This window comes from Mustelus asterias, chromosome 2 (assembly GCF_964213995.1).
Source record: "Mustelus asterias chromosome 2, sMusAst1.hap1.1, whole genome shotgun sequence".
Taxonomy (NCBI): Eukaryota; Metazoa; Chordata; class Chondrichthyes; order Carcharhiniformes; family Triakidae; genus Mustelus; species Mustelus asterias.
The window spans coordinates 27,102,536-27,127,643 of NC_135802.1; the positions used below are offsets into that span (position 1 = coordinate 27,102,536).

Genomic DNA, 25,108 nt, shown 5'->3' on the forward strand with positions numbered 1-25,108 from the left:
AGGAAATTTGGCATGTCAGCTACGACTCTCACCAACTTTTACAGATGCACCATAGAAAGCATTCTTTCTGGTTGTACCACAGCTTGGTATGGCTCTGCTCAAGACCGCAAGAAACTACAAAAGGTCGTGAATGTAGCCCAATCCATCACGCAAACCAGCCTCCCATTCATTGACTCTGTCTACACTTCCCACTGCCTTGGCAAAGCAGCCAGCATAATTAAGGACTCCATGCACCCCAGACATACTCTCTTCCACCTTCTTCCATTGGGAAAAAGATACAAAAGTCTGAGGTCACATACCAACCAACTCAAGAGCAGCCTCGCTCCTGCTGCCATCAGACCTTTGAATGGACTTACCTCGCATTAAGTCGATCTTTCTCTACACCCTATCTATGACTGTAACACTACATTCTGCACTCTTGTTTCCTTCTCTATGAACAGTACGCTCTGTCTGCATAGCGCACAAGAAACAATACTTTTCACTGTATACTAATACATGTGACAATAATAAAGCAAATCAAATAACTCTGCCTTAAAAATATTCAAAAGACAATTCTTCCACTGTCTTTTGAGGTACAGAGTTCCACAGACTCATGATCCTCAGAGAAAACATTGCTTCTCATTTCTAAATACAACACAATAGGGCTTAGCCTGAGGACTTCTTATAAAATGGTTTTGCTTGTCCGATTCTCATCCCTGTTCCATGTTAGCCAAAATTAAGAGAACGGACTGACCACAGAGCACTGGACATTTTGACCACCACATCCCTGACTTTAATGGGGCGGCACGGTAGCACAGTGGTTAGCACTGCTGCTTTACAGCTCCAGGAACCTGGGTTCGATTCCCGGCTTGGGTCACTGTCTGTGTGGAGTTTGCACATTCTTCCTGTGTCTGCGTGGGTTTCCTCCGGGTGCTCCGGTTTCCTCCCACAGTCCAAAGATGTGCGGGTTAGCTTAATTGGCCATGCTAAATTACCCCTTAGTGTCCCGGGATGCGTAGGTTAGAGGGATTAGCGGGTAAATATGTGGGGATATGGGGATAGGGCCTGGGTGGGATTGTGGTCGGTGCAGACTCGATGGGCCGAATGGCCTCTTTCTGCACTGTAGGGTTTCTATGATTCTATTGTTGTACCTGTTAATTCTCAGATACTTTCAACCAGTTTACTTACTCCAAGGTTTTACCCCGGTGCCCTTATTTGCAAGGTGGACAAAGGACAAACACAAGTAAAAGTTCAACAAGTTTATTAAATAACACTATTAACCCTTAAATTACCCACATAAAACAAGTATACTACCCGTAAAGATGGCTTGGTTAAACTGCAGGCCCGATTCTCTGAGTCCCTCTGGTCTGTCGTCACAAAGGTGAGTCTCGATGGCCGCTTCTTCCTTCCTTCCTTCTCTGGTCAGTCTTCCGAATGGTCACGGCCGCTTCCCCTGTCGAGTCTTCGCTCCTGTGTGCCTCTGAGTGTGTCCCTTTATCCCCAGCCTGCTTGCCTTTCCAGAAACTTCTCTGGCTTCTGGCCAATGAGGTCCCAGGAGGGGGTTCCAATACCCAGTGGGTTTCTTGATGTCTGCCTGACAGGACACCAGGGTCCGCCCCCCAGGTGTCCATCTCCATGTTGTTGAACTTGTTATATCAGGTAAGGTTTCTCCAGGATCTCTTGGTGACAGAAAGTCTGGCCCGATCTGGGCTTCTAACAATAGACCGATGCATTTCAATGAGGTGCCATGATCTCCTGCTAAGTCTCAAGTAGAGTGTAATGACCTTTGATGGGTGGTTGATGGGTCAGGCCCAGACACCTTTGTGTATTGTACAATTGGCCTGCCTGAGGTGTGACTGTGTTTGATTTCAAAATGCTCAATTCTTTAATTTAGGATATCCAATTTTATCAGCCTTAAAACTAGGCCCTGTTTATATCACCACACTATGATTTTAATGGGTTTGGTTTACTGCTTCTCTGCATTGATTGGACAAGTATGCAATTGCTTCTTCACCAGTTTCAAAAACTATTCATGGAGCAGGTTTGTCACCTACTTTTCACTCACACCTTCAGTTGTTATAATTCAGGTCAGAAAGTCCAAAGTGTTTTATGGAGCCCCCTCTGGATCATAAGGTTTGCACCTTGAATTTGGCTAGGGTAAGCATGAAATGTTTCACCTCAGGTATGATTCAAATGACCGACTACGGAGCTTTTATCAAAGAAAGTATATTTAAGAATATAGTTAACATGTATAGCAAGAAAATTAGCGATAACGTTTATCAATTACAAATAAAAACAAAACAACCACGATAATGTATAACCTTAACAAATATATCTAAAATGTTCCAATCAAACCAGCACTGTGCCTCAGAGATCGGTGCTGGGCCCATTGTTATTTGTTATTTATATTAATGATTTGGATGAGAATTTATGGGGCATGATTAATAAGTTTTCAGATGACACCAAGGCATAGTGGACAGTGAAGGAGGTTATCTAGTATGGCAATGGAATCTTGATCAATTGGGTCAGTGGGCTGATGAATGGCAGATGGAGTTTCATTTAGGTAAATGTGAGGTGATGCATTTTGGTAGATTGAACCAGAGCAGGACTTACTCAGTTAATGGTAGGCTGTTGGGGAGAGTTATAGAACAAAGAGATCTAGGAGTACAGATTCATAGTTTGTTGAAAGTGGAGTCACAGGTGGACAGGGTGGTGAAGGCGGCATTCGACATGCTTGGTTTCATTGGTCAGAACAATGAATACAGGAGTTGGGACATCTTGAAGTTGTACAAGACATTACAAAATACTTGGAATACAGTTCTGGTCACCCTATTATTGGAAGGATATTATTAAACTAGAAAGAGTGCAGAAAGGATTTATTAGGATGCTACCGGGACTTGATGGTTTGAGTTATACGGAGAGGCTGGATAGACTGGGACTTGTTCCCTTGGAGCATAGGAGGCTTAGGGGTGTTCTTATAGAGGTCTATAAAATAATGAGGGGTTTGATAAGGTAGATATTCAACATTTTTTCCCATAGATAGGGAGTCTAAAACTAGAGGGCATAGTTTAAGGTGAGAGGGGAGATACACAAAAGGGTCCAGAGAGGCAATTTTTTCCATACAGAGGCTGCCAGAGGCAGTCGTCAGGTGGGTACAATTTTGTCTTTTAAAAAGCATTTAGACTGTTACATGGGTAAGATGGGTATAGAGGGATATGGACCAAATGCAGGCAATTGAGACTAGCTTAATGGTAAAAACTGGGTGGCATGGACAAGTTGGGATGAAGGGCCGTTTCCATGCTGTAAACCTCTATGACTTTAAACCAAAACTTCCCACAGACCAAAAACCCCTTCCACAGGTTTAACACAGCAAAGACTAATGCTCACATGGTACTGGGACTGAATCATTTGGTTGGAGAATTGAAATCCTGATTTCTCAGCCTGTAACTTCTAGCAGCCCTCCGGATATATTCAGAACAGTTTGACGTCAGAACAGCTGCCCAGAACATCAGGGAGACACTCTGGTCAAGCTACCAACAGTAGATTCTTTACTCCAGGAAGGCAAGAAGCCTTGCTTTCAGCTAACCAGCAGAATTTCCAAAGCAACCCAGGGAGAGAGAGAAACACTTCCTTTCAGCTTGATGATCCTTCTAAAACTAAACTGCTGCCAGCCAAAACAGAAAATGAAATCCTGAATTCACTATGAAGAAAAGAATCCGTCCAAAACAGATTACATGCCACCAGTCTTCCTCTTAACAATGCAGGGTCACAAAAGATCCCAAAGTAAAAATAAACAAACCCCATTTAAGGCATTTAAGGAGCAATAATAGGATTTCTCCAGCCAACTTGGCAACAATGACATCAGCTGAGGCTGGGAGAGCTGCAGAGAACATGATTTTTAAAAAACATCTCAAAGGTACACTAAAGTCACACAGTGCACATACATAAATTATAGCAATTTACCAAATCATGACTGTAAAATTAGTAGAGTGGACCCAAAACCAACCCTATGAATGTTCCTCAGTATTCCAACTCCTCAGCCTAACCAAACTCCTCTGACAACTACATCCTGTTTCTTACTCGACAACCAATTAATTATTCATAAGATTTACCCTTAATCCCCGCAGCTTGATCTGAACAATTAGCTTTTTGAGTGGAACTTTATCAAGTACATTGTTATTTGGTTCACAATGGCAACTGAGCAGTCAGCTCCCAAAGGAATTCCTTACTGTGCACCTCTATCCTCCACCATTGCCCTTTCTCCCTCATCCTCCTCTTCTCCACGGTTTCTGATCCCATGGCTCTAATAGCACATGCATTTAACCCAAAAGTATATATTAATCACCATTGTCCATCCTCCACCATCCCTGCTCTTTGATTTAGACTCTAATAGAGCATTTATCTAGAGCAAGCTCTCAAAATGCAGAAATTGGTCCACATTTTCCAGAAACCTGCTGTTCCATGAAGGGTGGGGTGTGTAGTTGTTTTGCTGGTTTGAAGAGGACCTTAGTCTTCTGGAAGTTTGGTGAAAGACCCATTTTCTCATATGCCAATATACTCAGTAGCTCATCATGGGACAATCCTCTCATCCTGGGATCGATCCAGTGAACAAGTGCAAGTATTTCGTTCCTTAAATATGGAGACCAAAAGTGTAGCGACAAGGTGAGATTGGATAGGTTGGGGTTATTTTCTTGGAACAAAGAAGGCTGAGGGATGACTTGATTGAGGTGTACATGATTATGAGAGGAAGAGATAGAGTGGACAGGATAAAATTGTTTCCCTTGACAGAGAATTCTAGAACCAGGGAACATCGATTTAAGATAAGTGGCAGAAGGTGTGGAGGCAACATGAAAAATAACTTTTTTTTTTGCAGAAGGTAATGGGTGTCTGGAATTCACTGCCTGAGTTGGTGGTGGAGGCAGAGACCCGAAACTCTTATACAGTATCTGGATTTGCACCTTAAGTGTTGTAAGCTATAGGGCCATGGGCCTGGTGCAGAAAGGTAAGATTAGGAAGGGCACCTGGGTCTCCATAGGGTGGCATGGACAAGATAGGCCGAATGGTCTCCTTCTGTGCTGTAACATTTCTATGTTTCAATCGTTTGACACGTGACCCAGTTGATGGTGATGAGAAATAGAACAGGAGAGAGGATGCAGCACTGTCACAGTCCAGACTCCATTTCAAACCACTCAGACAATGTATTGCGGAGGATGATACTAACATTCAAAGCGCTAATAGAACTTCCCAATTAGATTGACAATCTTGTGTGCAATTCCATACACTCTGATAATCTTCCACAAGCTCTCATGATCAACACTGCCAAACACCTTCTTGACATTTATGATGTTGATGCAAGAGGGATGCATCCCATTCCAGGCATTGCTATAAGATGTTGCACAGAGCAAGCACCTGATTAGTACATCCTCTGCTCCTGTGGAGCCCTACTTGCTCTTGCCTAAGCTAGTTATCAATGGTGTCTTCAATCCTCTTGAGGAGACTTCTGCAGAAGCTTTTGTTGGAGATGGGAAGGAGTGAAATTCCTTGTCAATTGTCATAGTTGCAGAGGTTCCCTTTCTTTGGCAGTTTGAATATGAGGCCTTTAGTCCAGTCTTCTGCTATGACTTCATTTTCCCGTTATCTTGTGGGAGAGATCAGTAAGCACCCTGGCAACCACATTCCCATTTGCTTTCAACAGCTCTGCCTGCAGAGAACCAGCTCCAGGGGCTTTGCCATTTTTAATGGCTTCATTGTTTCACGGACTTCAATAGGTGGACTAGTGTCAATACCAACAATGTCATCAGAAGGTGGTCGATCAGCTGAATTATCAGGCCAAATAAGAACCTCTTCAAAGTGCCGAACCCATCTTGCAGCTTGCTCTCTCTGTTGCTAACATACTTGTCTGCGTGGGTTTCCTCCGGACCCTTCGGAATCCTTCCATAATCCAAAGATGTGCAGGTTAGGTGAATTGGCCATGCTAAATTGCATCTTAGTGTCCAAAGATGTGTAGGTTAGGGGGATTAGCAGGGTAAATACATGGGGTTGTGGGGATATGACAGGGTGGGCTGGGATAAGATACTCTGTCGGAGAGTCGGTGCAGACCTGATGGGACAAATGGCATCCTTCTGCACTTCAGGGATTCTATGATTCAATTCAACAAAGGCTCTCTTGTCTCTTCTAGTGCTCTTCTTTACTTCTTTGTCTTTGGTCTTGTTTTGCTCTTTAGCCTGTTCAGTCAGACTGGATGACTTAGCATGCAGCAGCTTTTCCTTGGGGGCGGTACAGTGACACAGTGGTTAGCACTGCTGTTTCACAGCGCCAGGGACCCAGTTCGATTCCCAGCTTGGGTCGCTGTCTGTGTGGAGTTTGCATGTTCTCTCCGTGTCTGCGTGGGTTTCCTCCGGATGCTCTGATTTCCTCCCACAGTCCGAAAGACGTGCTGGTTAGGTGTATTGACCCGAACAGGCGCCGGGCTGTGGCAACTCGAGGAATTTCACAGTAACTTCATTGCATTGTTAATGTAAGCCTTACTTGTGACTAATAAAAAAGACTTCTAACTTTAAGTCTTCTTTCTAAAATTTTCTTCTACATCTCTGTTGGTAACCATTTCTTATCCTTCTTTTGCCTGAATCCAGGTCTTAACTGCTTCAGTGTATGCTTCCATGACGTTACCCCACTTTTTTTTTCAACCATGTCTTGATCTTTCTTCATCTGCGTTGGTTAGTATGTTAATGTGATCCCTGAGCTCTACGATAAAACCCTTCTTCACGTCAGGAGTTCTAAACTTGGCAGTGTCAAAGACTTGTCACTGTTGGCATTTTTTACAGGCAGCCCGCAACTTCAGTTTGACTTCAGCTATCACCAGATAGTGGTCACTATTGACATCTGCCCCATGATGGACTTTGAGATCCTGTAAAGATGTCCTCCATTTGCTGTTGGGGATGATGTGGTCAATCTGGTTGGAAGTTGACTATCCGGGGATCTCCATGTCAGCTTATAGTTTATTTTTTAAGTTTATTTATTAGTGTCACAAGTAGGCTTACATTAACACTGCAATAAAGCGACTGTGAAAATCCCCTAGTCGCCACACTCTGGCGCCTGTTCAGGTACACGGAGGGAGAATTTAGCATGGCCAATGCACCTAACCAGCACGTCTTTCTTTAGGCAGGAGAGGACTAGCATTTCCCCATTGTCGTTGATGATTTCACAGCCATGTTGCCCCATAGCTTTGCACAGTTGGAGTTATCTGCTCCAAACCTTGCATTCATGTCTCCCATAATCAAGAGCGTGTCATGTTGTGGGACCTTGGATGCTGCTCATGCCAGTCATCCTTATGCTCCTCCTCTGTCTCGTTGGTAAGGTGCTGATGGCTTCCCATTGAGAGAGAGAGACGTGACCTTTTCCTTGCTCACCATGAGGGCTACACCATTAGCACGTCTGTCTTCCCTGCCTGTGAGGAGGATGGTTGAGCCATCGTTTGTCACCTGAACCAGTCCACCTGCACTCATTGACACCAAGAACATTCAAGTTGCACCTCTGTATCTCTCTAGTTATTTGTGCTCTTTGATGTTTCATACATGGTGCAGACGTTAATGCTCCAAGATAGATTGTTGTTTTGGACCCAGAAAAATCTTCATCTAACTCCTGACTTTCCTGACTGGGCTTTCATCTGAAGCAGTCACATTGCCAATATGTCAGCTGGATTTCCCTGGTGGGTCCCGAGATGTTGCTGTGTTTTTTGTTGCAATAACTTGATGTTGTTTTATGGGGTGGAGTTGTTGGCACCATGCCCAACTCCCAACCTGGAGGACCAGGTGCTATGTTTGACTGGCCTTGCACTTGAAATCTGCCTGGCATCCTTAAGCCTACTAGAGGTCGAAATCCCACAGGTATAGTTCCAAGGCTCCCCAGGGTACACAAGCCCCATCACAGCAAGGCCACAGCACAATGGTGGTGCATTGCCTCCATTAAATCCTTCACTAATTTCTTTATTAGTGCTTTGTCCAATGATAGGTGTCCAAAAACTACTCCCACCAGCGTTTTATGACCTTTGCTATTTCGAATCTCCACCCAAACTGATTCCACTTCCTGATTTTCTGAGTCAAAATTCTCTCACTAATGTCCTTATTTCATCCTTTTTATCAGCGGCACTCTTCCTTTCACATTCTGCCTGTCTTTTCAAAACTTTTGTGTACCCTGGAATATTTATTTTCCAACCTTGGTCACCTTGTAACCACCTCTCTGTAACACCCATTAGATCTAAATCATTTATCACCATTGGTGTCACTTAAGCTTACTGCGAATGCTCCATGCATTCAGATAAAGTGACTTCAACTTTATTTTTTACTGCTCCCTGCATGGACCTTACTTTCTGATGTAGAAAGATAAGCTCTTTGTCCCTTCCTGTCCACTCAGCTTGTCTTTACCCACATCGATATACTTTCCTTTTGCCTCAAGCTTCATCTTTAGATTTCTAAATCTCCGTTCACCTGAACCCTCTTCACCCTCTATTTTTCCTACTCTGATCATCAGCTCTCATGTTTGTACATTTTGTCCCTTCTTGTTACACCCTGGTTAACATTACCCGTATCACTCTGCCATGTTCTTCTGCCTTCTTTCCAAATCTCTCTTTATGTAAACCCTTATCCTCCACTCCCATCCCCACTATTTTGTTTATAGCGCTCTATGACCCTAGATAAAATACCCGCCAGTACACTGTCCCAGCACAATTTAGGTACATAGGTACAGATCCCTCTTTCCCCATGAATCGAAACCCACTTCTTCCACACCAATCTTTGAGCCACACATTCACATCTCTGATCTTATGTACCCTATATAGTGGCACAGTGGTTAGCACTGCTGCCTCACAGCGCCAGGGACCCAGGTTCGATTCCCAGCTTGGGTCACTGCCTGTGTGGACTTGGCATGTCCTCCCCGTGTCTGCGTGGGTTTCCTCCGGGTGCTCTAGTTTCCTCTCGCACTCCAAAGATCTGCAGGGGCCATGCTAAATTCTCCCTCAGAGTATCCAAACAGGCACCGGAGTGTGGTGACTAGGTGATTTTCACAGTAACTTCATTGCAATGTTAATGTAAACCTACTTATGACACTAATAAATAAACTTAAACTATGCCAGGTGATTCCTCCCTTTTCTGTAACACGGTACACTTCAACATGACAAACGATTCCACAGCGCACTCACATTTTTTCAGGTGAAGCGATTGCTCGCAAACGTCACATTTACTTACATTTGCTATGGTTAAGGTCTTACTGAAGAGGTTTGCAGCCTTCAATTGAAATTCAATGGATCAGTGCAAAACGCAAAGTTGAGTAAATAGAAAGTTACCGGGTTAGTGGGAAACCTGGGGCTGCTGGTACAGAGCCTTTCGATCCAAGGTGGAATTGATGAGAAGGCTTCACCAGACACCTGAGACAACAGTCTGAATATTACCAGGTGCTGGTTACGTAGGTCGCTGGATGACAAGCCAGTGTTGAGAGGGAAGAGCAGGGCAGGAGCAGTCAACACAAGTGATCTGTGAAACAACTTCACACAATGCCTAAGTGGCCCCCCGGGTTTCAGAAAGAAAATGCCCATGAATCTGACTCCTGTTTGATAGCATCAATGAGGTATCAGATTGTACGGTTGGACTGAAGGCCTCAAAGTGAAAACGTATTTTTGAAGGTGAAGTTCTTTAGAGAAGGAGGACCTACACATAATGAAAGACCCCAGTGCCTTGCCCAAGGCCGTGGAAGGTAGTGATCAGACAGCAGCAAGGGGTAGAAGAATTTCTCTAATTGCCTTTAGTGCAATCATCCATCATGGTGTTCTTTTGCACATCAAGACACATATTGACTGTAAAGCAGACAAAGGCCTTGCCACTATTCTGTGAACCTGTGGGATTATTATAGTACCAATGAGTTCTCGTCGTGTTGGCGCCAGGGATGAGAAAAAGTGTGAAAAGCTGGTCATTGCTGGGCAATTCAGTTTTTCTCCACTCCCTCCTCCTGCCAAACCCCCCCCCCCCCCCCCCCCCGTTAACAAATGGACTTTAGATTGAGAAAATTAACTATGCTGAAATGAAAGGTATCCCTCATCCAACACTTGCACGCCGATTGAAAAATCACCGATATAGCACCCATCACATTGCAATTTCCCCCAAAGAAGACCCCGAGGCCGAGCCATTGATCATTTCAATGCTCAGCTATACCCCCCACCAGCCCAGGTATAAAAACACTTCTGCCGCAGGGCAGCACGGTGGTTAGCACTGCTGCCTCACAGCTCCAGGGACCCGGGTTCAATTCCGACCTCAGGTCACTGTCTGTGTGGAGTTTGCACATTCTCCCCGTGTCTGTATGGATTTCCTCCGGATGTTCCGGTTTCTCCCACAGTCCAAAGATGTGCGGGTTAGGTTGATTGGCTATGCTAAATTGCCCCTTAGTGGCAGGGGGATTATGCAGGGTTGCAGGGATGGAGCCTGGGTGGGATTGTAGTCTTGATGGGCCAAATGGCTTCTTTCTGCACTCCTGGGATTCTATGATTTCCTTTCCTGAAGCCTGGCAGTGCTCCCTGAAATGCCCACGAAAAAAAGTAAAAAAGCCAGAACTCCTTTTAAAAAAAAGACAAAAAGCAAACTTTGTTTTTCACAAAGACATGTCCTCCCCATTCAGAGAACTGAGAGCTGGGGGCAGTCTGCCAGTTACTCCGTCGCCTGGATGTTTGATTGGCTCTTGGACAGGCAGTTCAATCAGAGATGAATGCTAACTCCAGCTACACATTGGTGACAGTTATTGTGACTCTCAGCGGCCAGACGCTCCAGCCTCCTTGGCGTCCGGCAGATGTGTTTTTATTCCTGGGGTGGTGGTGGTGGGGCGGGGAGGGGGGTAAATTGAGCAGCCCGGGAGTGGCAAAATAAACCTTGATCAAACCAACAATTCTAACCCTTTCAGCTCCCACATTTTCACAGCGCTTCCCACCAATGCCTCGCTGCTGGCATGGGCACAATCCTGACTCCAATCCCATTCTCTTTAAGGAACGGGGCCCATTTCACCGCCCCTGCCTCACACATGGACTGCATGCAACAGCAAGCGTGGCGAAACAGCGCCTCAAACAGCGTGCAACTTCCTCCGAATCCTCGCAACAACCACTGCCCATCCTCGAGCGAGGAAACCCCAACACAACACACTCCCCTCCCAATTCAAGTTCCCCAAGCTGGTAGAAGATGCCCTTAATCCTGGCATGAGGCAGACAACACAGTTTTTGGGACTCATGCTTTAGGCTGCAGAGAGTCATGTATATCATCCTAGCTATACAGTCCCCTATTCCAAATGCACTCCATTTTATTCCCCCACTTGAATGGCTCCCTGGACCACTCAGTTTGCTTGTCCATCCTGTAGTCTGTGCTCACGATGATACATGCTGCAAGAACCTTGAACATGTTGAATAATTGCCTTAGCCTCAGTAACCCTGAAGTCATTGGAAACCTTACTTCCCTGTCTCAACCCTCAAGTCCTGTTAATCCATCATCCCTGCGATGAATGCACTGACGCTGGCTCTCCATTAAGCAATGGGCGGCACAGCGGTTAGCACTGCTGCCTCACCCGGTTCGATTCTCGACTTGGGTCACTGTCTGTGTGGAGTTTACACTTTCTCCCCGTGTCTGCATGGGTTTCCTCCAGGTGCTCCAGTTTCCTCCCACAGTCCAAAAGACGTGCTGGTCAGGTGTATTGACCTGAACAGGTGCCAGCGTGTGGCAACTTGGGGAATTTCACAGTAACTTCATTGCAATGGTAATGCAAGCCTTACTTGTGACTAATAAATAAACTTTAAAATTCTCATCCTCATTTGCAAATCCCTGCATGACATTTTTCCTCCATATCTCTATAATCCTCTTGAGCAACATGGCCTTCTGAGGTATCTTGTCTATTCCAATTCTGCTCTCGTCAGCATACCTGATTTTAATTGCTCCAACATTAGCAGCCATGCCTTCAGTTGCCCCAAGCTCTGGAATTCCATCCCTAAACCACTCCACCTCTCTACCCACTTTGAAACATGCCTTAAAACCTGCCATTTTAACTAAGCTTTTTGCCACTGGCATACGATCTCGTGCCTCGCTGTCACATTTTTCTTGATAATACTCCTGTGTAGCACCTCATAATGTTTTATTACGTTAAATGTTTTGATTTAATTTATGATTGTCACATGTATTAGTATACAGTGAGAAGTATTGTTTCTTGCATGCAACACATAGAGAAAGAAAGGAGAGGGTGCAGAAGGTAGTGTTACAGTCATAACTAGGGTACAGAGAAAGATCAACTTAATGTGAGGTAGGTCCATTCAAAAGTCTGATCACAGCAGTGAAGAAGCTGTTCTGGAGTCATTTGGTACATGACCTCAGACTTTTGTATCATTTTCCTGATGGAGGAAGATGGAAGAGAGAATGTCCGGCGTCCGTGGAGTCCTTAATTATGCTGGATGTTTTTCCGAGACAGTGGGAAGTGTAGACAGTGTCAGTGGATGGGAAGCTGGTTTGCGTGATGGATTGGGCTTCATTCATGATCCTTTGTAGTTTCTTGCGGTTTTAGGCAGAGCAGGAGCCATACCAAGCTGTAATACAACCAGAAAGAATGCTTTCTATGGTGCATCTGTAAAAGTTGGTGAGAGTCGTAGTGGACATGCCAAATTTCCTTAGTCTTCTGAGAAAGTAGAGGCGTTGGTGGTCTTTCTTAATGATAGCATCAGTATGGAAGGACCAGGACAGGTTGTTGGTGATCTGGGCACCTAGAAACTTGAAGCTCTGGACCATTTCTACTTCGTCCCCATTGATGTATACAGGGACATGTTCTCCACTATGCTTCCTGAAGTCGATGACTATCTCCTTCATTTTGTTGACATTGAGGGAGAGATTATTGTCGTTGCACCAGTTCATCAGATTCTCTATCTCTTTCCTGAACTCTGTCTCATCATTGTTTGAGATCCGATCCACTATGGCGGTGTTATCAGCAAACTTCAAAATCGAGTTGGAGGGGAATTTGGCCATACAGTCATAGGTCTATAAGGAGTATAGTAACGGGCTGAGGACACAGCCTTATGAGACACCGGTGTTGAGGATGATTGTGGAGGTGTCGTTGCCTATCCTTACTGATTGTGGTCAGTGGGTTAGGAACTTCAGGATCCAGTCGCAGAGGGAGGAGCCGAGCCCTCGGCCATGGAGTTTGGAGATGAGTTTCGTAGGAATAATGGTGTTAAAGGCTGAGCTGTAGTCGATAAATAGGAGTCTGACATAGGTGTCTCTGTTATCTAGGTGTTCCAGGGTTGAGTGCAGGGGCAGGGAGATGGCATCTGCTGTGGACTTGTTGTGACGGTAGACAAACTGTAGTGGATCCAGGCAGTCTGGGAGGCCAGAATTGATTCGTGCCATGACTAGCCTTACGAAGCACTTCATAATGATGGATGTCAGAGCCACTGGACAACAGTCATCAAGGCACGCTTACATGTTCTACATAAATATTAGTTTTTGCTGTTGACTCAGAGTTACATATAATCCATTTGGCTCATTACTTCTGTAAAGACGTCACGGAAATTAGTCAAGTAAGAACCATTCCCTTCTGAACCCATGTTGACTGAGGTTTACTGAGTTAATACTATATAAATAATCCTTCAGCTTTCTCCTGATAAACTGACTCCATTATTTCAGATTAAGGTTAATGGATCTGTGGTCATCTTTTCTGGTTACCTCCCTCATTTTCAAATGGAATAATATATCAGCCCATTTGCAATTTACGTGGAACTCCCCAGTCTCCAGCGACTGGCTCAATAATTTCAATGCCTCATATATCATCTCTCACAGCATTCAAGGATAAACATTATCTACTTAAACTACATCTTGCATCTATATTGAGCCTTTAACATGGGGAAAACATGATTACAATGAGACAAAATTGGCACCAAATTAGAAGAAGAAATAACAGGATATTTGGCCAGAAGCTAAAGCTAAAGAGGTAGGATTTATCGAGCATCTTAAAGCAGGAAAGAGGTGGTGGAGAGCTGGTACAGATATAATGGGCTGAATGGCCTCCTTCTGCACTGTAACATTTCTTTGCTTCAGTAATTCAAAAGAAACTGCACAGAAATACTACTTTGCTCTATGTTTCCCCGAGCCTTTTATTAAAAATATTGAAATTAAATATTTATTATAATGCAAACTCTTTCAGTCCAAAGTGCTTGGGACAAGTCATTGTTGGATTTCGGAATTATGGAATGCCTAACCACAAGTGTGTGAACCATAGATATAAATATTTACCTGAAATATAAAAGAGCGATAAAACTTGAGAAAGCAGTAAGGAACGTTACTTATCCAAATACTGTATCTTCCATGTGTCTGCTCCCAAAGCACTGCACTGAAGTGATGTTGATGACATTAAGGGGATGCTTGGGTTTGCTCAAAAAATTACCAGAGCACTGGTGTTTCCAGATAATACATTTCCAGACTGGAGGGGTCACCAGGGTATATGCAGCATGTGGTGGAATTTGTGCCTTTTTGGAAAAGTACAATGGAAATTCAGTGCTCAAAACCCAAAGTGCAGCCAAAGTAAAAGGGATTCATCTGTAAACATTGTTCTAAAAGAGCGCAATGACAAATAAACATGCATGAGCATGAACATTGTACCAACCAATGTGCGTTTGTGTCATGACATCAGCCAGTGCGTTAGCAGCACCACTTCCGCCACTCTGTGTGGAAGAGGAGGAGTTGGTGGAGGATGTGGTGGAGCCGTGGATTGCTCGGCTTATCCAGTGTTCCATGTTCAGACTCCCTTGGCTGGAGGAAGGGGTGCCTTGGGAGTCACCCTGCCCTGATCCTTCATCTTCTGAGCCAGAAGAGGTATCTGGGGGAAGAAAAATGACAACAGGTCAGGTTCAGCAGTTCCTTTTTAACGTTGCATTCACGGATCAACAGTTTAGCCTTTTTTTTTTGCTTTTCTCGTTGCTCCTCGAGGGCTCTTTGTCGCAGCAGTAAATGCAAATAAAAATGATCATCATAACATGACTGAGGACTGAAAAATCTTTTCAACTGTAAAAACGCACGCACTCTCTTTCACACGCCACTGAAGTATGTTGAACAAGTTTTCAATAGTAGTGTCAATTACCCGAGTACTTAAATTTTAGCATGAAGGAGGAGGTGTTTTTCCTGGCTCCAATAAGGACAAAGCAAAGTTTGAAATCTCGATGTTTCTTCGTTACCAAGCTTTCAAAAACCCAGGGTGGAAAATCTGCACTTGGCTTTTTGCTGAAAACTAAAATAATCACACCTTGACCATAAGCTAATCCACTATTTTTCCATCCTGTCCTGTTGTAATAGGGGAGGCAATGGCCGAGTGGTATTATCACTAGTCTATTAATCCAGAAACTTAGCTAATGTTCTGGGGACCCCAGGTTCATATCCCGCCAACAGCAGATGGTGGAATTTGAATTCAATTTTTAAAAATCTGGAATTAAGAATCTACCGATGACCATGAAACCATTGTCAATTGTCAGAAAAACCCATCTCATTCACTAATGTCCTTCAGGGAAGGACTGATGTCCTTCACCTGATGAAGGAGCAGCGCTCCGAAAGCTCGTGCTACCAAATAAACCTGTTGGACTTTAACCTGGTGTTGTGAGACTACTTACTTAGGGAGGGGAATTTGCTGTCCTTACCTGGTCTGGCCAACATGTGACTCCAGAGCCACAGCAATGTTGTTGACTCTCAACAATTAGGAATGGGCAATAAATGCTGGCCAGCCAGCGACACCCATGTCCCACGAATGAATTAAAAAAAAACAGAATTGAACAGTTGGCTGAAAAATTCTTGAGTTTAGTCTGAACACCGGGACCAAGCAATACGTCACACAGGCAGTCATTCCCAAACTCGACGTGTGTAGAAACTGGTTCACCTGGTCATACCAATGGTGAGGGACTCTGTTCTGTTTCAGGCAATTTGCTAATGCCATCAGAATAGTTAGAGTAATATTGGCGATTAAGTTTGACACTCGCTCTACAATCATAATACCGTGATTTTCTGCATGCAAGGCTGCTCCTCCAGAAGTAAAATGCACTGCTGAGTGGTTGAATTAGATGCAGAAATGCAGCTTCAGTCCACAAAGGACAGAATATGCTCGACCAGTTAAATCTTTAAATCTATCCACTTAAATTGATTGTTCATTCAGAGAATTGGCATTTCCACTGAAAAGATATGCTGGGCACACTGGATTAAGAAAAGAAAGAAAATGAAAGGCAGTGTGGTCTTTTTTTGTAACATAATCGCAGATGTTTCAGGGACAATGCATTCACAGACTCTCCTCCCCAACTGGCCTTCACACTTGCAATCATTCTCACTTGCATTCTGCCACTGCAATTCAAAAATTCTTTACTTTTGTTCTCCGACCAACTTTGTGGCCTATTTATTCCACACATGCAACAAAACTGAAGTGATACAGAATAAGGAGCTACAAGGCTCCGACGAAGGGTTATCCTGACTCCAAAACGTTAGCTCTGTTCTCACTCCAGAGATGCTGTCAGACCTGCTGAGATTTTCCAGCAGTTTCTGGTTTTCAGATCCCAAAATCTGCGGTATTTTCATCTTTATACAAGGAGCCACAAGATGCTGCTTATAACCCACAGTTACAGCACAAAATTACAACTGGGATAGAAATCGTCTTCCGCACATACTATTTTGGCTGAGTTATCAACATTCAAGTGATAGAATTCAGAAAGTTTTTAATTTTAAATTGGTACTTGATGCATGGATAGGAGAGCTGTATAAATGCTGTCACTGTGAAGCTTCCAATTTAAATCCGGATGCTGGTTTCATACAAATGAAAGTTTATAAAAGGTACTGTATAATTAATATGCTACTGCAAAACAAATAATCACACGTCACTGTCATTCTTATTGATGGCATCGCAAAGGTGAATCAAAACATCCTTACAGGACAACAGAACATAAATGAAATCATGGGCAATCCTTAGCAATGTAACAAAAATGATAAGTTACCTACTTTTATGAAGAATTGAGAAGATTTTCGTGTGCGCTTCAATTTCCAAAGAGGTAGGATTAATAAGAGCATAAGAAATGACCTTTCATACATCATTTAATGAGATCATGGCTGATCTTAAACCTCAGCTCTGCTCCATACCCTATCCCCATATCCTTTTATTCCCTTAGGTCACAAAATCTATCTATCTCAGCCTTTAATATTGTCAATGTCTCAGCATCGCAAACTCCCTGCGGTCTAGAAAAAATTCAAGCTACTAAACAAATAAATTTCTCCTCACCCCTGCCCAAAATGGCTGTTCCCTTGTCTTGACTCTTAGTCACCTTGTATTTCTATCATACGTTTCACATTTTAGGATGTCCCAAAATGCTTCATAGCCAATAAACTTCTTGTAGAATCTAGTCACTGATTTTGTGCAGGCAAAACTAAACAGCCGAATTACACATAACTAAGTCCCAAAAAACAGTAATTAGGTAAATCACTGCATAACCTGTATCTGGTAATGTTAGTTGAGGGAGACAAGGACACAAGGAGAACTTGCTGCTCTTTGTTGAACAGTGCCATGGGATTTCTAATCCCAAAAATAATTTGGGCCTCATTGGAAACACAGAATGTCATCTGTCTGTTATTCCTTCCGTGAGTCATGTTTACACTCTCCATTTAATCAAACCTCTGTCTGATGTCGTAGTAGAAAATTACTTCTGAGCATGATGGAACTCTTAATCCATATTTACTTTACAGAACCAATTCTGAAAATTAAACTGTTGTTCTGTACTGGCTTGCATCTGGCTAACTTTGCTATGTATCAGACATTGGCCATACCACTTCCAATTGGCTGCATTGCTTATTGTGACGTTTTCCAAATACACTTCTAGCAAATTTGTGGGGCGAATGTGCCACTGGCATATTGGTAAGTATAGCAGTCTAATGTATAAAACTGTCAACTGCAATAAATTTCAAGCCATCACCAGGATGTGAAAATTGGCAATTGAAGACAATGATGTTGCAGATCATATTTGGTGCTACTCACTGCAAGTTGGATGTCATGCCTTTTATTAATGACGGAGATGAGTATTACACAATGCTAAGATTGAGCTGTGTTTAAACATGCCTTTAAGGCTACAAATTCTAACTGCTCTAACTTTCCAGCTCCAGGCTAATCTGCAAACTTCAATTCCAACAGCTAATAATGTGTAATTGGGCTCAGTGTGAAATAATTGCCTTTGTTTTTTTTTGCACTTCTGCCAATATGATGGATGCTCAGAACTTCGATATTTAATTACATAGAAAATAGAACAGCACATTGCAGGAACAGGCCCTTCAGCCCACGATGTTGTGCCGAGCATGACGCCAATTAAACTAATCCCTTCTGCCTTCCTTTGATCCATATCCCTCTATTCCTTGCATATTCATGTGCTTATCCAAAAGCCCCTTAAAGCCCCCTTATTGTATCTGCCTGCACCACCACCCCTGGCAGCACATTCCAGACACTTACCACTTTGTGTGGAAAAAAAAGTTGCCCCTCCCATCTCCTTTGAACTCCCGCCTTAAGTGCATGCCACCAAGTATTAGACATTTCAACTCTGGGCAAAAGATTCTGACCGTCAACCCTATCTATGCCTCTCATCATTTTGCAGACTTCGAGCAGGTCTCCCCTCAGCCTCAGCTGAAACAGCCCTAGTTTGCCCAGCCTCACAGGGATCTTCCATGACGTTGCCTCACAGTTAGTCACAGGATATGCTAGAAGAACCAAAATATTACAACATAAGGTGTGCAATACTGTTCTGCCACTGTAATGCAGTTACTTGTCACTGCAAAGTCCCTTTAGGAATCTAAGAATTGCTGGACGATAGACCACAGCTCAGCCAGTCTACCATTACTGATAGTTGCATGTTACAGTGTCATTGAAGCTTCGGACTAATTGTAGCAATCTCTATTTATTTGAAAGCAAAATCTCTCACTTTGTCAAGAACAGAACCATAAATGATGTGAGAGAAACCGCAGTAGCGGAGCGCTTTGGAACCCATATGTCCAAAGTCACCTGTTCTTCCCAAACATGTTACACTTACCATATGTCATGTCTCAAATTGCTCATATATTATATCCTAAGGTGTTACTTTTTGAAACTGAGCTATCTAATTTGCATTTGAATGAATCAATACTAATTGCTTCCATCAGCTCCCGAGGGAGTCTGTCCCATAGATTGACCATTTGTTCACTATAATATTATTCTGGCAGATTAGTTTTGAATTTACTTCCCTTCAAGGACAGACTACATCCTCTGGTTCTCCTGTTCTGGACTAGGCAAAATAATGTGTCATGATCTAGATTATTTTGAATTCTAAAAACAGTAATCATATTGCCTCTCAACCTTCCCTTCCCGTGAGAACAGGTCCATTAAATTTGGCTTTTAAAAATTTATTCATGGGACATGGGCGTTGCTGGTTGGCCAGCATTTATTGCCCATCCCTAGTTGCCCATGAAAAGGTGGTGGTGAATTGCCTTCTTGAAGCATTGTAGTCCACATGCTATGGGTTGACCATCAGTGCCATTAGGGAGGGAATTTCAGGATTTTGACCCAGCAACTGTGAAGGAACAGCAATATATTTCCAAGTCAGGATGGTGAGTGACTTGGAGGGGAACTTGCAGGTGGTGGTGTTCCCATGTATCTGCTGCCCTTGTCCTTCTAGATGAAAGTGGTTGTGGGTTTGGAAGGTGCTGTCTGAGGATCGTTGGTGAATTACTGCAGTGCACCTTGTAGATAGTACACACTGCTGCTCCTGAGCGTCGGTGGTGGTGGGAGTGGATGTTTGTGACTGTGATGCCAATCAAGCAGGGCTGCTTTGTCCTAGATGGTGTCAGGCTTCTTGAGTGCTGTTGGAGCTGCAGCCACCAGGCAAGTGGGGAGTATTCCATCACACTCCTGATTTGTGCCTTGTCGATAATGGACAGGTTTAGGGAAGTCAGGAGTTAATCACCGCAGTATTCCTTGTCTCTGACCTGCTCTTGTCGCCAGTACGTTTATGTAGCGAGTCCAGTTAAGTTTCTGGTCAATGGTAATCCCAAGGCTGTTTGCCACTTATCTGTCTCAAATTTACTCAAACCCTCCTACAGTTTGTTCAGCTGTGCAGTCTGCATCTTCATTAGCACCATGTCATCGACAGTTTAGCCACTGTGCTCATGATTCTTAGATCCAGATTATTTATAAATCTGGAGCCTTACTGGTAACATTCTCCCAGACTGTTGACAATCCCTGTACAGTACTCTCCAGGTTTCTGGCAGTCAATTATTTATTCAATGCAAGATATTTCTAATGATTCCTACTTCTTTATTTTCAGTTTCTGCCCTGCCAGTGGAATTCGAACAAAGGCCTGACTGAAATACAAGTGGTTTGCATCTACCATCTTATTTTTGAGTGGATGTCCCAAAATCTGTTTTGTCAGATGGCCTCATTATGAATGCTTGGATGAGCTCCAAATCCCACTAATGAATTCAGCCCTGAGAGGAATGTTTACGCAGCTGCAAAGGGCATCGATATATTTGTTTCATTGAAAGTTTTATGGAGATTGTCTTTGAAGTGGTTTTTCAATGCCTGTTTGTTCATTTGGACAAGGTTTGGAGATGTTAAGTAGGTTAAAACTTTTTTCAATTGGAATACGAATGGCTGTATTTGCTTGGCAGTTTTATGAGCTTATAAGAGGTGACATTTCTTCAAGAGTATGTTGAGTGTCTGTTTGCTTATTTTGATAGCTTCACGAGCATTTCAAAGACTTGTCAGTGTTATTACATAGCTCACTGGTTCTAATGGCTCCTGGAGGATTGGGTATCCATGATGCTAATGGAGGGAGTATCAAAGTGCCATGGGTGCATGTAGTGGCTATTGGTATGGAGGGGCATGGAGGATATGGAGAGTGTACGGGGATGAATGGGGCATGGAGGGGACATGGGGTATGGAAGAGGTTTGGGGGTGAAGGGTAAGAAAGCCTAACAACTGTGAATAGAACTGGACTATTGTCTCAGAGACCCGGAGGTGGGTCTTTTGCCTGCCTCTGCATCTGCCTGCCTCGGGGCCTATTTCAGCAAGCTCCAGCCATCTCCGCCTTTTAAGGATGAATATTCCCTATGAATGGTCTTTTTGAAATCGGAAACGTTAACTTGGGGAAATTCCTCAATTTGTGGTTCCCGTCGCTAAGGGGAAAATTTGACCCCAATTCTTTGTGACAGATCCTGAGGTCAATAAAAGGTTAATCATTAATCTGTAGATTGGCAAATCCCCTGGTAGAATTGTAAGGTCTGAAGAAAAAAAAGCATTATTAACTTTCTAGTTTCTCTTAATTATATTGTTTTCAAAGTGTAATGCATAATTCTTGAAGTGTGACACAGATATATCTCAAAATGTGTTTATGGATGCCTATTGACATGCTTAAAAAAAAAAATAGGATTTACGTAGCAACTTTCATATCTTTAGAATCACCTGACTACATTGGATTAAATTCTGGTTTTTAACAACCAAAATTAAACACAGAATAAACTATTCTACTGCTAAGGAGAAATCAAGTCAGCTTAGGGCAGGTATAAATAGAACCAAATGAAGACGGAAGAGAAGGAAATGATTAACTACCTTAACAGAGATGGTGATGCCAAGGAATGCGGGGACGGATAATGTACTATTTTTATAGTCACTGAGAATTCCATCATTAACTCAGACCAAAATAGTTTTGGCGATGAGAGCTGGAATATAACTCCACTGAAGGGATTCAGATGGCATGTCAGGAGAGTTGGGTGACAAAAACATTCTAGGACTTTGGAGAAGAATGGGAGGTTAGAATTGGGAAGGAGGCAATAGTGGCAATTTTGAAGGCCTCAGACACAGTACCTCCAAAAAGGGAAGCATTACCGATGCCAGGAAACAACTGACTGAAGAAAGGTAGTATGATTTGGAGACTCAGGCTGGGATTTTCCAATTACACCTGCCTCGGGACCAGAAATTCCCCTTCAATATCGATGGACCTTTTGCTTGTCCGTCAAATTCTCCGTCCTACCCAGGACCGGAAGATTTAGGCATCTATCTTTGGGAGGAAAAGAATACAGAGCTTCTCACAGTTGATGCTAGAGGTTAATCCCTCTCCCTCTTCCAATAAACTATGGTATCACCCATTAATCGCACTTCTTAAAGAGTTCTGCCACTGTTATACTGCAATTTGGATTTACCAGATGAAGCAGTAGGTGCTCTGAGGTAGGATTTACATAATCAAATTTCAGGTGCATAGTGTCCGACAAATTTGGAAGCTTAATCTTCAATAAAATAAATAAAATGGTTCTTTTTTCATATGCTCATGTGATGTGTTTTATTTTGACTGAATCCTTCAAATTATTTCAGCTTTAAAAAGAAATGTAAATGAACAAATTACTAAGCTGATCAGAAACAATTGTATTTACAAGTCTCGTTTACAGGGAATGGACGGTACATTTATTGTCTTGAGTTTGAATCTAGCCTAGACTAATGGAAAGAAAACCTCTTCCCTCTCCAAATGAATCTTCATGTACTCCATAACGTGGCACTAACATATAAACTAGAAACAGAAGTAGGACATTCGGCCATTTTTGCCTGCTCCGCTATTCATTTTGATCATGGCTGATGATCGAATTAAATATCCTGATCCCCCTTCCTCCCATATCCCTTGATCCCTTTAGCCCCAAGAACTATATCTAATTTCTTCTTGAATTCAGACTATGTTTTGGCCTCAACTACATTCTGTGGTAGTGAATTCTACACATTCACCACCCTCGGTGAAGAAATTTCTCCTCATCTCAGTTCTAAAAGGTTTACCCCTTATTCTCAAACTATGACCCCTAGTTCTGGATTCTCCTACCATTGGAAACATTCTTTCTGAATCTACCCTATCTAACCCTGTTAGAATTTTATAAGCTTCTGTGAGATCCCCTCTCATTCTTCTAAACTCCAGTGAATATAATCCTAACCGACTTAGTCTCTCCTCATATGACAGACCTAACATCCCAGGAATCAGCCTGGTAAACCTTCACTGCACTCCCTCTATAGCAAGGACATCCTTCCTCAGGTAAGGACACCAAAACTGCACACAGTACTCCAGGTGCGGCCTCACCAACACCCTATACAATTGCAGCAAAATGCGGATACACCAGAAAAATAGCGGCAGCAGAAAATTGGAAAAGGTTTGACTGTTGTAATAAGAGGTGCAATCTGCCATAAAATAAAAGGATGCAAGTTCACATTCTCCGTCATTCACACGATTAACTCCTAAATAACGCCAAGCTATCCCCAGGCCTCAGAGACAGGATCAGTGGTCCGCCAAATGGGGAGAATGAAAACAATTCAGAGAGTAAATCAACCCAGCTATTTACAAAACAGGTCTCGAGTCAAATATGGTGTGCTATGAAGAGGACTGGGGCAGGGGAGAGAAAAGTATATAACGGGGGAGGAAACAGATTTTCAACAAAAGAAAATAATCCCTAATTGAATAAAAGCAATACATCTCAGTTTTTTGTGCATGGTGAAACGGGTAGGCTGGTGGAAAAAGATTTTAGAAACTTGGGAAAATTTCCACGCTAAATAATTTCAACTCGTTTACTTTCCTTCGTTATCGAATAACATGAAGGAATTCCGAGGAGAGCCATCACTACCTGAGTAAGAAACAGTTGAAGAGATCTATTTTTAATTTTAATTTAATCCAAATTAATTTTGCAAGTGCTGCAGTCGAAGAGATTCCCTATATAATCAGCTGTCATTCATTGTGCACAACTTACATAAGGCAATGGTGTTAAACAAAATCGCACACCGCGCTTTCGATGCTTTCAAGATTTGATCGATTATCCTCATTTGAAATACATAGAATTCTCTGAAACTGAAAACACCAGGAACCGTCTACATCTCGAAAAACCCTGGCAATTGTCAGCAGAATTAAAAACGTGCTTAGTTGCCTTATAATCTAAAAACTTACTTTACTTTTAGTGAACTGTATACTGCGCACAATTTGCTACATAAAGGCACAGCATAAGCAGTTCAATGCAATTCAATGGAATGGAATTGTTTCAATTTACCTGGCGGTGTATAGGCATCCATTGAGGTTTGCACCACCAGAGAGCGTCGTTTAGATGGCATAGGGACTGCCATCTTTCTCTCTTTGTGTTTGGCGAGAGCAGCCTGGACTGCCTCTGTATGTACATCTGAAAAAGCGAAAGAGTGCAAATATTAAACGCTATTTCAGAAATTTAAACTTACATCAACATTCACCTTTGAATCCACATCGCAAAGGAACCCCACGAGAAATACATTGCTAAGGACATACATCTTGCTTATAAATTATTAACGGTTACTTATACAACAGATCCTGATCATTTATTCAAGGAGTATCTTCATACAGGCAAATCCTGCTGTACTCATGGTGTTCAAAAATGGTTGCATTACAGGGAATAATTTAACACTATTTTTTCCAACAAGATTCAGAAGTCCTGCTGACGCAAGTAGAAAGGTGAAGTGCACTAATACTTCCTTTCCTTTCTCTCATTAACTTTAATTATTAATTCTCCATTTTACTAGACCAATGACATTTATTAATAACGCAGCAAGCCGTAACAGAAGGTTGCAAGTGCTGTAGAATGTACAGCTATTTTTAAACAATTTCTGAGCTCCCGACCACCCCCCTCCAAACAGGGTGCCCCCACCCATCCACCTCCCCACTCCTGTGGGGTGGGGATGGGATACTCTGTCAGAGAGTTGTGCAGACTCAATGAGCTGAATGGCTTCTTTTGCATTGTAGAGATTCTATGAAAGAGAACTACAATCTGTTCACCCAACTGTTTCACTCAAGGAAGAAAAGTACAGGGACAAGACCATAACAGATAATTATATTGTGGAGTGAAAAGGAGATCGTGGTGTATTAAAGGGATCAAAGGTTATGGGGAAAACCTATCAGCCATGATTGAATGGCGGAGCAGATTCGATGGGCCAAATGGTGTAATTCTGCTCCTATATCTTATCGTCTTATAGTCCATTCGTTCTGGTGTGGTGTAGGCAGGTTTGGAAGTATGGAAGAGGAGACACCTCCAGAAACTCAGTGCGGTAT

The 25,108-nt window shown here is 42.9% G+C and overlaps 1 protein-coding gene across 1 annotated transcript in view; it reads right to left on the reverse strand.

The window, feature by feature from the left end:
* The window catches only part of LOC144506541 (disco-interacting protein 2 homolog C-like), a 581,001-nt gene that overhangs the window by 236,820 nt on the left and 319,073 nt on the right, over positions 1–25,108 (reverse strand). The window contains exons 4-5 of the mRNA XM_078232798.1: positions 24,084–24,209; positions 14,644–14,856 (exon numbers count right to left, since the gene is read on the reverse strand). Coding sequence (XP_078088924.1) covers positions 14,644–14,856; positions 24,084–24,209 — 339 coding nt within the window. The remainder of the gene's footprint in view (positions 1–14,643; positions 14,857–24,083; positions 24,210–25,108) is intronic.